Here is a 13177-nt window from a genome sequence, read left to right as displayed (position 1 = left end):
TAAAAAGTAAACATATTTATATAAGTAGGAAGAAACTTTTGGCATCACTTAGCCCTCTGCCTTTATTCTAGCAACTACTACAGAAAACTGAGCTTTTCTATTTCAATGAAGGTGAGGGAAACATCTTACTATTAGTAAAACTCTAACTGCTAGGATGCATAAATTTTAATTCATTCGATTCCCTGTACTGGCGGTAGAAACCCTTCAAAATAAAACAGCATCAAACACCTTCGGAGTTAACAAGGTAAGGGACGAGCTGAGGCGCCCGCATCCTGTTTCAAAGGGCTTATGAGCAGAGAGAAAAACAGGTCATATCGTGGATGCTGGAATGAAGATGCGCCAAACCCCCAGGGCACGGAGGGATAAAGAGAAAAGGAGCGACGAGAAACCAGCCGGAGCTCTGGGGACTGCGGCGGCAGGCCTCGATCCACCTGCTCGTTCAATGCATCGTACACAGATGCTTCCTCCTCAAGCCCAGTCCTTTGCCCACACACATATCAGAGCTAGAAATGGCTCCAGAGAGCTCTAATCCCGTGGTTCCCGGTGTTTTCAAGAACCGCTTTTTAAGAGTAAAAATTCTTTGACATCCATAAGACAACTGTTGTGACTTTATTATCGGGTTATCGAGGAAAATCAATAACGGCATTAGTACCATGAGGTCACTAACACCTCTACCAAATGCTGTTGGGATTCTGTCACAAGGGCATTTACACACAACGGCATGTACACGAGACATTCGATTTAGAGAAAATTCTTAGGAAACACTGAATACATACATGTCAGTTATTGGTAAACATGTGAGTAAACCATATTCGAAAAGGCTGGGACTTAGGAATTTTTAAGGACTTCCTTTTCAGGTATGTTACAGCAGCGGTCCCCAATCTTTCTGGCACCAGGGACCTGGCCTTCTATGACAACCTAATGCCTGGCAATCTGAGGTGGAGCTGAAGCCGCGATGCTAGCGCTGGGGAGCGGCTGCAGATACAGATGAAGCTTCACCTGCCCACCTGCTGCTCATCTCCTGCTGTGTGGCTCGGTTCGTAACAGGTACCAGTCCTTGGCCCAGGGGCTGGGGACCCCTGTGTTACAGGACTTCTTCTGTGCTTGTAGTTGAGCTCCATAATCTCTTCCAACAAAGATTCTATAATTTTCTTATAAATGATTAAAAGCAGCCCCCTTCTTTTTAACTTATATCTTAATGATTTCAAATTGGTTTGGGACAATATAGATGCATATACTTATTTTTTAAAAAAGTAAGATTCCTTACTTTTTTTGATTACGAGTTTATTATCACCAGCCAGGAGTCACCTCAATAGATAAATGGCTTGCTAATCGATCGTTAGAAAGACAGGTTAATGGCAACTACTCTAAATCTAAAATCTCTGTTTTGGGCAACGGTTCTCTAAAAAATCTGTATGTGATCACCCTACGGTCTGGAAATTATCACAATAATTGAAAAGTTCTGACCACCATTTTGCAATCAAACCATGTGTAAGCACCTTCAACAAGGGCCCAAGGGCCCTGCTCAGAGGAGATCTGCCAGGATACAGGCAAACGGGCACAAAAGCTTTTGCGGCCCGTGGAGCCCATGGAGGGAGCTCCCAAGAAAGAAACCCAGCTGCAGAACAAGAACACAAACAACGATGTCGGACCTCGGAGTGCAATGTTTCCAAAACAGCTGCCGCGTTTATGAAAACACAGACACCTCTGCTTCTGCTTAGCCGTGGTGAGGACGGTTATCTCACGGCAGTCTGCATCCACGAAGAGAACCCACAGCTCGTGATGCGGAAGCTCTGACAGGCTGAGGAGTACTTTGGAAAACCAGAGATGAAACAAAGTTAGGCCATAAAAAAGACTAGGCTTATGTATTAGTCATGAGTTCTCCTGAGAATTACGGTGTGGGGCTGTGTGTGTGTAGACAGATACATATTAAGCAATTGGCTCACACAATTATGGAGGCTGGGAAGTCCCAAGATCTACAAGCTGGAGTTTCAGGAGAGCCAACAGAATGGTTCCAGGAGTCTGGGAGCCAGTGGGCTCGAGACCCAAGAAGAGCAAAGTTTCAGCTCGAATCCAAAGGCAGGAAAAGACTGATGCCCCCATGCAGGCAGGCAGGCGAAGTTCCCTCCAACCCAGGCTTTCTGTTCTGCTCAGGTCTTCAACTGATGGGATGAGGCTCAAACACTCTAGGGAGGGCAAAGTGCTTTACTCAGTCTACTGATTCAGATATTAATCTCATCTGAAATGCCCTCACGGACATGCCCAAAGCAACATGTGGTCAAATGCCTGGGCACCACGTGGCCCAGTAAACTTGATGCATAAAACGAACCATCACCGCTTACCCAGACAGCCAAGAAGGGGTTGAAAAGAGTTCAGGTACCAGGCAAGGACCAGCCAGAGGAAAACTGACTCTTTACTAGGCAACTACCTTTTGGCTCCTCCCTTAATTACGTCAACATGAGCACGGGACCACCTTCCGATCTGTGGGACAAGAGACCAGGGAGAGAACAAAGATTCTGAAGATGAAGGAAGAGCAAATGGACAGAGATCCAGTTACTAGGACAGGATGCATCACTGCCTGAAAGTAAACTGTCCTTCGGTGCCTCTGATCAAAACATAGCTGCTTCCCAAACACACACACACACACACACAGAGCCCATCAGAGATCTACCCCGGAGGAAAAGCTTAGCTAGAGATCGAGGCCTCTGGGTACAATGGTGCCAGTGCTGGAAGAAAAAAGAAAATCACAGGCTCGTATAACTCAGCCCTTGTGAAGCCAGGATAATAAAGTCAAGCCTTTGGCCAGGGCTGTAGTCACCTCAAGGCTCAGCTCATGTGGGACCCCCTTCCAAGCTCACTCGTTTGGCTGCTAACAGGCCTCACTTCCTTACCACATGGCCCTGCCCATAGGCTGCCTGAGCGTCTTCGAAACAGGCAACTGGCAATCCTCTATCCAGGATGGCGGCTAGCCTCCCCCAGAGCAAGCGATCCAGGAGAGAGAGAGAGAGTAAAAAAGCACACCCAAGGCAGGAGCGACTTCTCCTTATAATCTGATCTGGGAAGTAACATCTCATCATTCCTGTTTTCTATTCACTAGAAGTGAGTCGCTCAGACCAGCCCACACTCAGGGGAGGAGAGTTAAGCTCCATCTCTTAAAGGAAGGAGAATCAAAGATCTGTAAAACCACCACAGGAACCAAAGCAGTTACTGAAGACAAAGAAAGTACCTGGATAAGTTATTAAGATATCAGTGGATGTTTTATTCTCACTGTATTCCCCAAACCCGCACCCGGGAGATAGTCCTTGCCTCAGGGGAGGTTTCTGTTTGTTTTCTGAAAATGTGAACTCCTGGAGGAGCTTATGCTGAGGGAAGAGTGGAAAGACAGTGCCTTGAGGGTGGGAAGGTAGAAACAAGAAAACATGGGGTGATTTATCTGGGAAGGGGAAGGAGTTCTTCAGGACCCACAAAGAGAGGAGGCCTAGCAGGGCTCTGGATAAATGGCAGGTCCTCAGGAAAATGGGTGTGTGTTGTACCTAGGAAAGCTGAAACCTCTGTACCAGAATCCCAAACCGGCAAAGATTCTTGTGCCTAAAGTTGACCATAACTATCAGAGACACCAGACATCAAGGAACCATATCCTCTCAGATAACACGTTTATCAGTCACAGCCACGCTGGACTGAAAACTAGCCTTCCACCCTTCTCCCGATTCCTCATATGCCTCTCAGATAACTGTACAATCCTAAAGAAGGGTAGATGCCTCTTCTTAAATTACTGAGGTTGAATTTTTCATCAGTTTAGGGGGTCGGGGTCCTAAGACTGGATTTAATTTCATTTGAAGGAAATAAAATACTGTACCATTTTCTTGGTTATTTGATTTTATGAAACAAGATTCATACTTACTAGATGTTCAAATTATTTACTAACTTATGGATATCTTTTACAACTCATCAATCTTGGTGGTTTCAAAGAAAGTTCCAAAAAAGATCCTCCATCAGAACATTAAGATTTTAGTAATATGTTACCCCAAAATTTGTCCAGGCTACACTCTCCTAATATACAGAATATCAAGCAATTAGTTATATATCCACGTGTATCTGCCTGGGTTTCCCTCCCACCCATCCCCACTCCCAGCCCCCCAAAATCCTGGCCTTGTGGGAAAGCCATCCATTTAGGGTAAGGATCTACAATTTCCATTTTTTTTAAAAAATCAAATCCACCTCTTTAGTCACTTGACTTCTCAACAGATACAGCCATAATCGTCATTACACATAACCTGTATTTTTAGGATCTTAACTTAAAATATAGTTCCCAACTGTGTGCTACTCAACTTTTATCAAAAAAAAAAAAAAACCCAAACAGAAAAACAAACAAACAAAAAAATACCTTCATGGAGGATTACTGAAGAATCTAGTATATTATCCATTCTTCTAGATTTTTTTGCTTTCTAACCCTTTAGAAGCAGAGTGATGACAAATGACGTAGGCATCTTTGGAGAATGGCTGTATCTCAGTGTGAGCAGAAAACATACCAGATGGGCCTGGAATACCCTTCCTACAAGGAAGTTATCAAAGTCTCCTGAAGTCCTGTCAAAAGGACCCAGGAGCCAACTAAAGAGGCCTCCACTGGGCAAAGCATGGGCGACGAACAATTCGTGTTCATAGTAGTATTCTAAGTTTGTCTATATTTAAAAATGTCCATATTAAAAATATACAGACAGACAGAAAGTAGGAGTAGGGCCTCGGAGTCGCCTGCTTTACCTTCTTCTGGCTGCTCCTAGCATCCCAGCCTCCAGAGAGCCCCTGAATTAGTCCCAAGGGATCTTTGGGCTCCTTTTGAACACCCTGGAAAATCACTGCTCGAGCCTGTCTAGATCTTATTACTGAATAAAACGTTACGATGAAAATGCTGAGTGCTCTGACCAGGTTAACCTGGGCCCCTGCAGAATCTGCCTCCACGGAACTGCATTTTGGCATCGTGCCCCAGGTTTTCACCGACACGGGCTCTACCAAACCCTTGGCATTTCTGAAGGGATGCTGCCGAAGCGAGACACAACCACCAAAGAAACTGCGAACAGAGGCGGCGATTCGCGGGCTTCAGTGCGAACTGGAAAACCTTCCCCGGGTTTTCCGTATAACTTCCCTCCAGAATCTCAGTTTCTCACCGCAGAGTACAGAGGTCTACCTCCCAGAGACGAGCACCCCTTGTTTGATCACCACCCGCAGAAAGAGTGCGATGGACGCATAGCACTGCGAAGCAGCGCATCCCAAAGGCAGGTCGCGGTTTGGTCTACCCCGCGCCGCGTTACTGTGACATCCTACCGCCTTCTCCGCTTGTCACTCGACGTGGTCTCTCCGGGTTACTTCGTTTGTTTTCGTGATGTGGACCACGACGTGCTTCCTGATGACTTCTACATCTGTAGCTCAAGCCCTAATCTCTCCTCGCAGCTCCAGACCCATGTTTTCGCCTGCCTGTTGAGACAGGACACTGAAGCGCTTTACGCTCCACAGGGCCCCCCAAAAACTCGTCATCTTACCCTTCCAAACTTGCTCCTGTATCTGCTGCCGCAATTAAAAGCGTTCCCATCCAACCTATTAGTCAAGCTAAAAACTCCCCAAGAAACTGTGAAGAGAAAGGCAAGCCACAGACGGGGGGTATGATATCTGCAAAGCATATACCTGATAAAGAATAAATAAACAATTCTCAGAATTATATAAAAAGACAATTGATTTAAAAATTGGGCAAAGACTCTAACAGAAAATTCACAAAAGTTATATGAATGGCTAATAAGTACGTGAAAAGATATGCGACATCATTAGTCATTCGGAAAAGGCAAATTAAAAACATAAATAATCAACATACATCCCTAGAATGGCAAATAACGGTGATGATTTCAAGGGTATACATGTGTCAAATTTATCAAATCGTACACCTTAAATGTGCAGCTTATTTTCTGACATTTGTACGTAGATGAAACTTTAAAGGAAAAAGAATGACACTATCAAGTACTGGTGAGGATATGGAGCCATGGAATCCCGTACATTGCTGGTGGGAATGCAAAATAGTACAGCCACTTCGGAAAACGGTTTGGCAATTTCTTCAAAAACTAAAAACACATGTGCCGTAAGCCTTATTAGCAAGTCCACTCCTAGGCATTTACTCAAGAGAAATGAAAACATGCGTCTGCAAAAAAAGACTTCCCTCAAATGTTCATAAAAGTTGTATTCGGACTAACCAAAAACTAGAAACAAGCCAAATGTCCATCGACTGGTGAGTGCATGAACAAACTGCGGTAAAATCACACAGCGGACTGCTCCTCAGCAGTAAGAAATTAATCACAGCTACGAACAGTAACAGGGAGGAATCTCAAAGGCATGATGCCAAGTGGAAGGAGCCAGACACAAAAGACGATACAATGAATGATTTGCTTATACAAAATTCCAGAAAAGACAAAACTAAGAAAAAAAAGATCAGTGGTTGTCAGAACTATGACTTCAAGGGAACATGAGCAAATTTGGGGGGGAGGGCCGCACTGGCGATATCCTCTATCAACTGCGCTGGATGATGGTTGGTTACGTAACTGTATACATTTGTCAAAAGTCATCAAACTGTATATTTAAAACTGGTGAATTTTATTATATGTAAATAATACACCTCAATAAAGCTGGTTTTTAAAAAGACTGGAAGGAAAAGCCAAATAAAAAATATTTTAACTAATGATAGTCACATCTATCAATTACTGAGTCCTTAATGTATGTCAGGTAGCTGTATCATGTATTTAACATTCATTATTTCATTGAAAGCTGTCAATAAGCCATCCGTTGAATCATCCAACATGGAGATACTGAGAACCTATTATGTGTGAGGCATTGTTCTAGGTGGTAGGAATAGAACAGTAAAGAAAACAGACAAAAATCTTCGCACTTACACAGTTTAGACACTATTAGAGAGGAATAACCTTTTGATATTTCAGACCACCAAAGCCCCATCCCACACTAACTCCTTCTTGCCACCAATTCATTATTAGTTCACTGTAGTTGTATTAAGCACCCCCACAGACATAGGGATACAAAGATGAACTAAGACAAGGAAATAGTTTTAGTGGGGAAAAAAGATACAAAGAAATAACAGTAGGGTATGAGATGTTCACTCATCTCAAATGATCTTGGTTTTTTCTTTAACTGTTACAGTTTGGTCTACACTAGGTTCACAAAAGATAACTCAGCCCTAACTAAAATCTGTCAAAAAGAATGACTTAGCAACTATCCTAAAATAAAAAATCAGACTTTTGGCTAGTATAATAGTCAATAACCATATACGACAGGCCACCTCACAGGGATATTTAAGGTTATATTCAGCAATTAACTTATCTGAAGTGTTCACCAGGAAGTTATATCATTTGATAGTGAGAATTTTTATGACCACAGTATGCAATTGATAATAATAGCTATACAAATTTTCTGGCTACGGCTATTACATTCTTTCTCTACAAGTCATCTTTAGGGTCTTAACTGGCCATTGTTTTCTATTTTTAGAGCAAATATTTAGAGGAAAATCTTGGTCTCGCCCACAGGACTTCTGTAGAGATGTGTGCTGGCTGTCCACTCAGGTCAAACCCCTGACTTGGTCAGGATTTGACTTTGATCAGACATGCAGAATCCATGCCCTCATGATCCTGGACTAAGAATAAAGCTTAAATTCACTGCTGCTTGGTGGTTACCAAAACTTGGTTATAAAAAGTAATGTTTATGGAGCACTACCAAAGGACTCTTTCGCTCAATAATTCGGTCAATGGTTTTCTAAATGCCAGGCACAATTTTAGGTTCTGGGAATAAGCAAGAGTCCCTGTGGCTTATTCATTCCTCTCAATCTCTGAACCAAGTCTAACCATCGGTGGGCTGTATACCTAAACCACATTGGTCTGGCTTTTTGGAGGATGTTCCCTGGAATCCCCTGAACCTGGACCAAAAAGCATAAGAAGCAGTCTTAGAACACTCATTACTATATTTACCACTGGGATTTTTTTTTTCTCCCCATGAAAAGAAATCACAGTGCCCCCACTATGAAGATCAATGCGAGAAATTTCTCAGATCTAACAGTCAAAAAAAGCTGTGCTTCTCTTGAACAACCTGTGTTTGATTTTACAGACACCATGAATCTGCAAGGGGAGCTTTATTTTCTTCTTTGCTTTGCTCTAAACTCAGAGCCAAATATGGAACTCGCGTTGAGGACTGTGAAGTACTTTCTAGGTCCATAGACTTCGTCACTAGTTAAATTTTATTATTCTCTTCTCATTTCTTCTTTGCCCTGTCTTTATTTTTAATCCTTTAGATGGTACACATTTTGAAAAAAGGTGGGGAATAAAAGTTATTTGATGGTACCTAAAATTTATCGTGCACTGTCTATGTGCCAGGCACTGTACTAAGGACTTTACAATCCTGTCAAGTTTAAACTATTATTTTTCCCATTACACAGATGAGGAAACTGGGGCTCAGAGAGGTTTACTAACTTGTATATGATCTCATAACTTGAATTTGACAGAGCTAGAATTCAAATTCAGCCCAAACCATTATACCTCGGTGTATGTACAGACTGTCCTGAGAACAGACAAGGTAGAACAGAGGAAGGAGGAGAAGTGGGTGGGGAAAGCTGCACAAAGGATGAGATGTTTGAGCTAAGTCTCAAAGGAGGAAGCCTGCCAAGGAGCAAGGAGAAAGCATTCCAATGAAAAAGAAAAGATGTGGGGAAAAAAAAGCCAAAGCAAACAGAGAACATAAGTTCTGGGAATGGCAAAGAGAACACAGAGTTAAGCTCAGCAATTAATTCATCGTGAAGGATACACTAGAAAGTTAAGTCACTTAATACTTGACAATTAATAGATCTATTCTTGCGAATTTCCGTGGCCGTGGCACTAAACTATGGCTGGAAAGATGGGCAGAAGTGAAATAAAGACAGTCTCTTTTTTTATGAATAGGATAAAAGTCTGAATTATGTTCAATAAGCAATGAGGAACCACAGAAAAACCGTAAGCATGAGAATTACAAGATCAACTTGCACAGCATGGTGAATGAATTGCAGATTCTAGGTAGGGAACCTCGTCAGGCTACTATGAGTCTGGCAGTAGGGTAATGAAGTTAAACAAGGGTTATCAAAACAAATATAATGGAAGTCATACATGTAATTTTAAATTTTCTAGTAGGTATTTAGAAAAAGTGAAAGTAATTTTAGTAATACTTTTATTTAATCCAATTATATCTAAAATATTATTTCAGCATGTAATCAATGTAAAAATTAGTAATGACAAATTTTACATTCATTTTTTGTACTAACCCGCAATCTGGTATTTTATACTTAGAGCATTCCTCATTTTGGACATTGTTTTCATTGGCAATATTTGATCTGTATTTAGAGTTCATGAAATTTACAGATGAAAAAGTACATTCACATACACGAGTTTTTCCAAACGTATGGAAACATTTTCCAATAAGTGAGTCAAGTATCAGTTTTTAAATTTAAATTAATTATAATAGTATTAAAAATTCAATTCCTCCGTCATGCTAGCCACATTTCGAGTGCTCAGCAGACGTAAATGGCTGTTATACTGAACAGTACAGAACGAAAGAGTGACAAAGGCACCATGTCCCCAATCACCATTTCATATCTGCCCACCGTTCAGGTCTTCTGTGTACTGACATTGATCACTCGCCAAGTATTAATTAACTATGACAGCAGTCCTACTGGTCACGTCCTCACTACTACCGCTTACTTTCTCCAGGCCAGTGACTACATGTGTGAAAAGCAATCTTCTAATGACTACATAGAATTGCTACATAGTGCCTGACAAGTTGAATGCATTCAAAAATGTCTGTGGAATGGATACGTGCCCTTCTTTGTTACTCAAGGAACAAGTCACTTGTTTACGAACTACTTAAGCCCTTTTTTTTTTCTATTTTCCTAGGGTTCACCTGTTTATTAGACTCTATGTACAATGAAAAAAGAAAAAGCAATGAGAAAAATCTATTTTCAATTGTACATTTGTTAGAGGCATTGTAGTAGAATGGTTAAGAGCTTAGGGTCTGGAGTGAGACCGCCTAGATTCAAATCCTGGTTCTATCATGAGCTGTGTGATCTTGAGTAAACACGGGGCCTCTCTGTGCCTCAGTTCCCTCTTCTGCCAAATAGTAATAATGGTACATACTTGGGGAGCTTCAAGGATTACAGAAAATAATACATATAAAGTGCCTCCACACAGATTCTGACACACGGTTGATGTTCAGTAAACATTAGCTTTTAAACAGAGCTGATAAGGAAGAAGTTGAAATTATGGTCAAAGTAAAAAAAAAAAAAAAAAACAACTAGAATTTCTCTATTATCCAGGTCTCTTTCCTATACACTCTTAGATTCCACCCCACCCCACCCCCCAAAAAAAGTCTTGCAGATGGTTATATTCATTTAAAAAAAAAAAGAGCTAAATAAAAAACTTCATCCACTGACAGGGCATAATTATGCAGTACGGCACAGGTGTAGCCAAGTAAATGAAAAAAACACGAAGCAAAATAGGAAGGCATTTTGCCTTACCTGCTTTTCCGTTTTCGAGGTGGTTTCTCCACTGTGCCAGTCAGTCTGTAGAGCAACAGATAAGACGGTAACTAAAAGTAATACTTTTATTTAATCCAATATATCTGAAATATACAAGAACACATCTCCAGGCCTTACCGTACCAGTCAAAAACTCAACGTACCACCCTCTAGGACTGACTACAGGCTCGCTAAATGCATACTTGACCTTACAAAATGCCTACGCTCTGTTTTTTCTCCTATTTACCAAGACCAGGCAATCCCGGGACTCACTGTCCCCCAAATGTTTGCTTAGCCCAGACCTTGCTCTGCCTTCTGGTCTCTCACTCCATCCTCAGATCCTATTCGTCACAGCCCAGTTCCCCAAAACCACCCAACACCACCTACTCATTGTCTGTCTTGTCACCCCCGCAAGCCCCTCCGGCCTCCCCTTTCCTGTGCCCACCCCCTCCCAAGCGTGCACTGGTCCTCGGAGCCCCGCCCCTCCAGGCCCCGCGTCCCCCGCATTCCACGGCCCCTCCACGGGGCGCGCGCGCCCTGCCCCTCCCGGCCCAGCGCCCCCAGCCTCGCCCCTCCGCGCCCATTCCCTCTGATGCCCCTCCGGCCGCAAGGATGCGATCGCCGCCCAGCCCGCTCCCCGACCTCTAGGCAGCCCCCGAATTCCTCCAACCTGAACTGCCTGCCCCTCCAGTCTCTGCGCCCCCAATGGTTCACGGCCCCAAGCCGCTGCCCCTGGTGGGCCCGCTCGTGCGCCCCATCCCCAACCCAACCCCGACCTCCACCCTGCCCCCGCCCTACCTAGGGGCAAGGCGACTCCGCGGCTGCTGGGGCTGCCGGGCTCCTCTGACCATCCGGCTCCTGCTCCGCCGCGGGAGCTGCTCCGGCGGCCGCAGGGCTCGCTCGGGAAGCTGAGGCGGCGGAGGCTGGAGTAGGCGGAGAGGCGGGAGAAGGGCCTCGCGCCTCTGCCAGGCTTGCCGCCGGGCCCGCCTCCTCCGCGCCTTTCCTCCGCTCCCATTGGCTAGGGTCGTAGTGAGACCGAAAGTCTGGTGATCGATTGGACGCTCGAGCTGTCACATCCCGTCACCTAGAGTTTGGTTGAGACTGCAGGTGGCGGCAGAGGTGCCTTAGAGACTGCTAGCAAGGCAGGGGAAACCTAAGCGCCCCCGTGTGCTCGAAAGTAGAAACTGCAACTCCGGCGCCAGACACCTGCCGGCAGGTTCTGCTGCTAGCTCTGCGTCCTGCATCCCACACACCTGCTGGCGCCCCCAACGCTGCACCACGTCAGAATCAAAACCCAAGCACTGCAATTTCCCAAATTCCTCCGGCAGGTGCGACAGTAACTTTCCAAAATGAACTTTCTTTGGAACCACCTCGTACTCAGTCCCTATCTACACAACGCTGAATGAAATGCTCACACAGTTCACAGATACCCTTCATAGAGGATCCAGCCAGAAAATTCTTAACAATCTACCAGAATAAAGCGTGGTTTAGATTTCCAATACTGTGCAGAAAAGACCAGCTTGGGCGCAGGCTTCCAAGAAAGCAAGAGGTATGTTTAATTGCCACGAAGGAAAAACCAACACTGAAAAATGATGCCAGAACTAGAAGCAGTGTGTTCCACTTTGAAGGGCCTAAATAGAACTGATCCCCGAGTGTATGCTAATCGTCCTGGGACACTGCACATGATTGTTAAGTTCTACGCCAGCTAATCAATTAAAATAAATTTCACTGCATTTTGGTTGTTGTTGACAGACTACCAGCACAGAAGCACAGTTCCCTTTCCACTTCTACGTTTACGAAGCGGTCCTTGAAAATGACGTAGCTCATTAACATATTACAAAATTATTCCTTCCGCCTCTCTGGATTCCTTGGGTACACTCATTTGGCATCTATTTGAAGTTGAGAGGAGGCATAAAACTTTCTCTTAAGCTACTTCCATTTTATTAGAACATATTTTTATACATCAGCAATGTGACACCAACGGGTTGGAGATAAATCTCTCACTAATCTTCACAAATGGCAAAAATGAGGATACTAGTGTTTCACAAAACCAATTTTATGGCTGCCTTTATGCAAAGATGGCTTTTTCTACATCTTTGATGTTAAAAATGGCCTTCCTTGTATGAAATGAGGATAAATTATGAAGGGATTTTTTAAATGGCTGTGACACAAAAAAATGTCAAAATCTGTTGCTTCCCTAAATTAATATTTTATGTAATCCCAAAATCACAGCACCACAAACCACTTCCAACAGTATCCACTGTATTATCACCAAGCCAGAAAGGGTGAAGAACCCCAGAATAATGTCAGACAAGATCAGAAGACGTGGGGTAGCAGTACTTTTGGATCATCAACTAAGAGTCTAATCTTGAAATAGCACTCGTTATGTTCCTTAAAATATGGATTAAAATTTCGTCTGGTTTCAAGGCCTTTCAATGCCTCTCTGATACATGGTAGATATTAGCAGAGCCGAGGCTAGTCATTTCTTATGCCTTCCCAAGAAGTACCCTCAAGTCGTATCTGAGTCATGTCCAAGTTCTAGTAACCTCTGTGGCTGTGCTTTTACTATATGAGAAATGCACATCCCATCAACCCAGTTCAC

The 13177-nt window shown here is 43.5% G+C and overlaps 1 protein-coding gene across 5 annotated transcripts in view; it reads right to left on the bottom strand.

Moving 5' to 3' along the window:
- The window catches only part of SCAI (suppressor of cancer cell invasion), a 110755-nt gene extending 99223 nt beyond the window's left edge, over positions 1 to 11532 (bottom strand). The window contains exons 1-2 of one of the 5 annotated variants that reach the window (XM_036238395.1): positions 11374 to 11532; positions 10577 to 10621 (exon numbers count right to left, since the gene is read on the bottom strand). In XM_036238395.1, coding sequence (XP_036094288.1) covers positions 10577 to 10621; positions 11374 to 11426 — 98 coding nt within the window. In that variant the 5' untranslated portion in view covers positions 11427 to 11532. Of the gene's footprint in view, positions 1 to 10576; positions 10622 to 10714; positions 10862 to 11373 lie in introns of those variants that run through there. The other 4 variants (XM_016137395.2, XM_016137402.2, XM_016137400.2 and 1 more) reach the window with 4 other exon arrangements.
- Between the last annotated feature and the right edge of the window lie 1645 nt (positions 11533 to 13177).

The sequence above is a fragment of the Rousettus aegyptiacus genome, unplaced genomic scaffold (genome assembly GCF_014176215.1).
Source record: "Rousettus aegyptiacus isolate mRouAeg1 unplaced genomic scaffold, mRouAeg1.p scaffold_m13_p_3, whole genome shotgun sequence".
NCBI classification, from domain to species: domain Eukaryota; kingdom Metazoa; phylum Chordata; class Mammalia; order Chiroptera; family Pteropodidae; genus Rousettus; species Rousettus aegyptiacus.
Note: the sequence above shows the minus strand (reverse complement) of the source record. Positions and strands in the feature narration are given on the sequence as shown.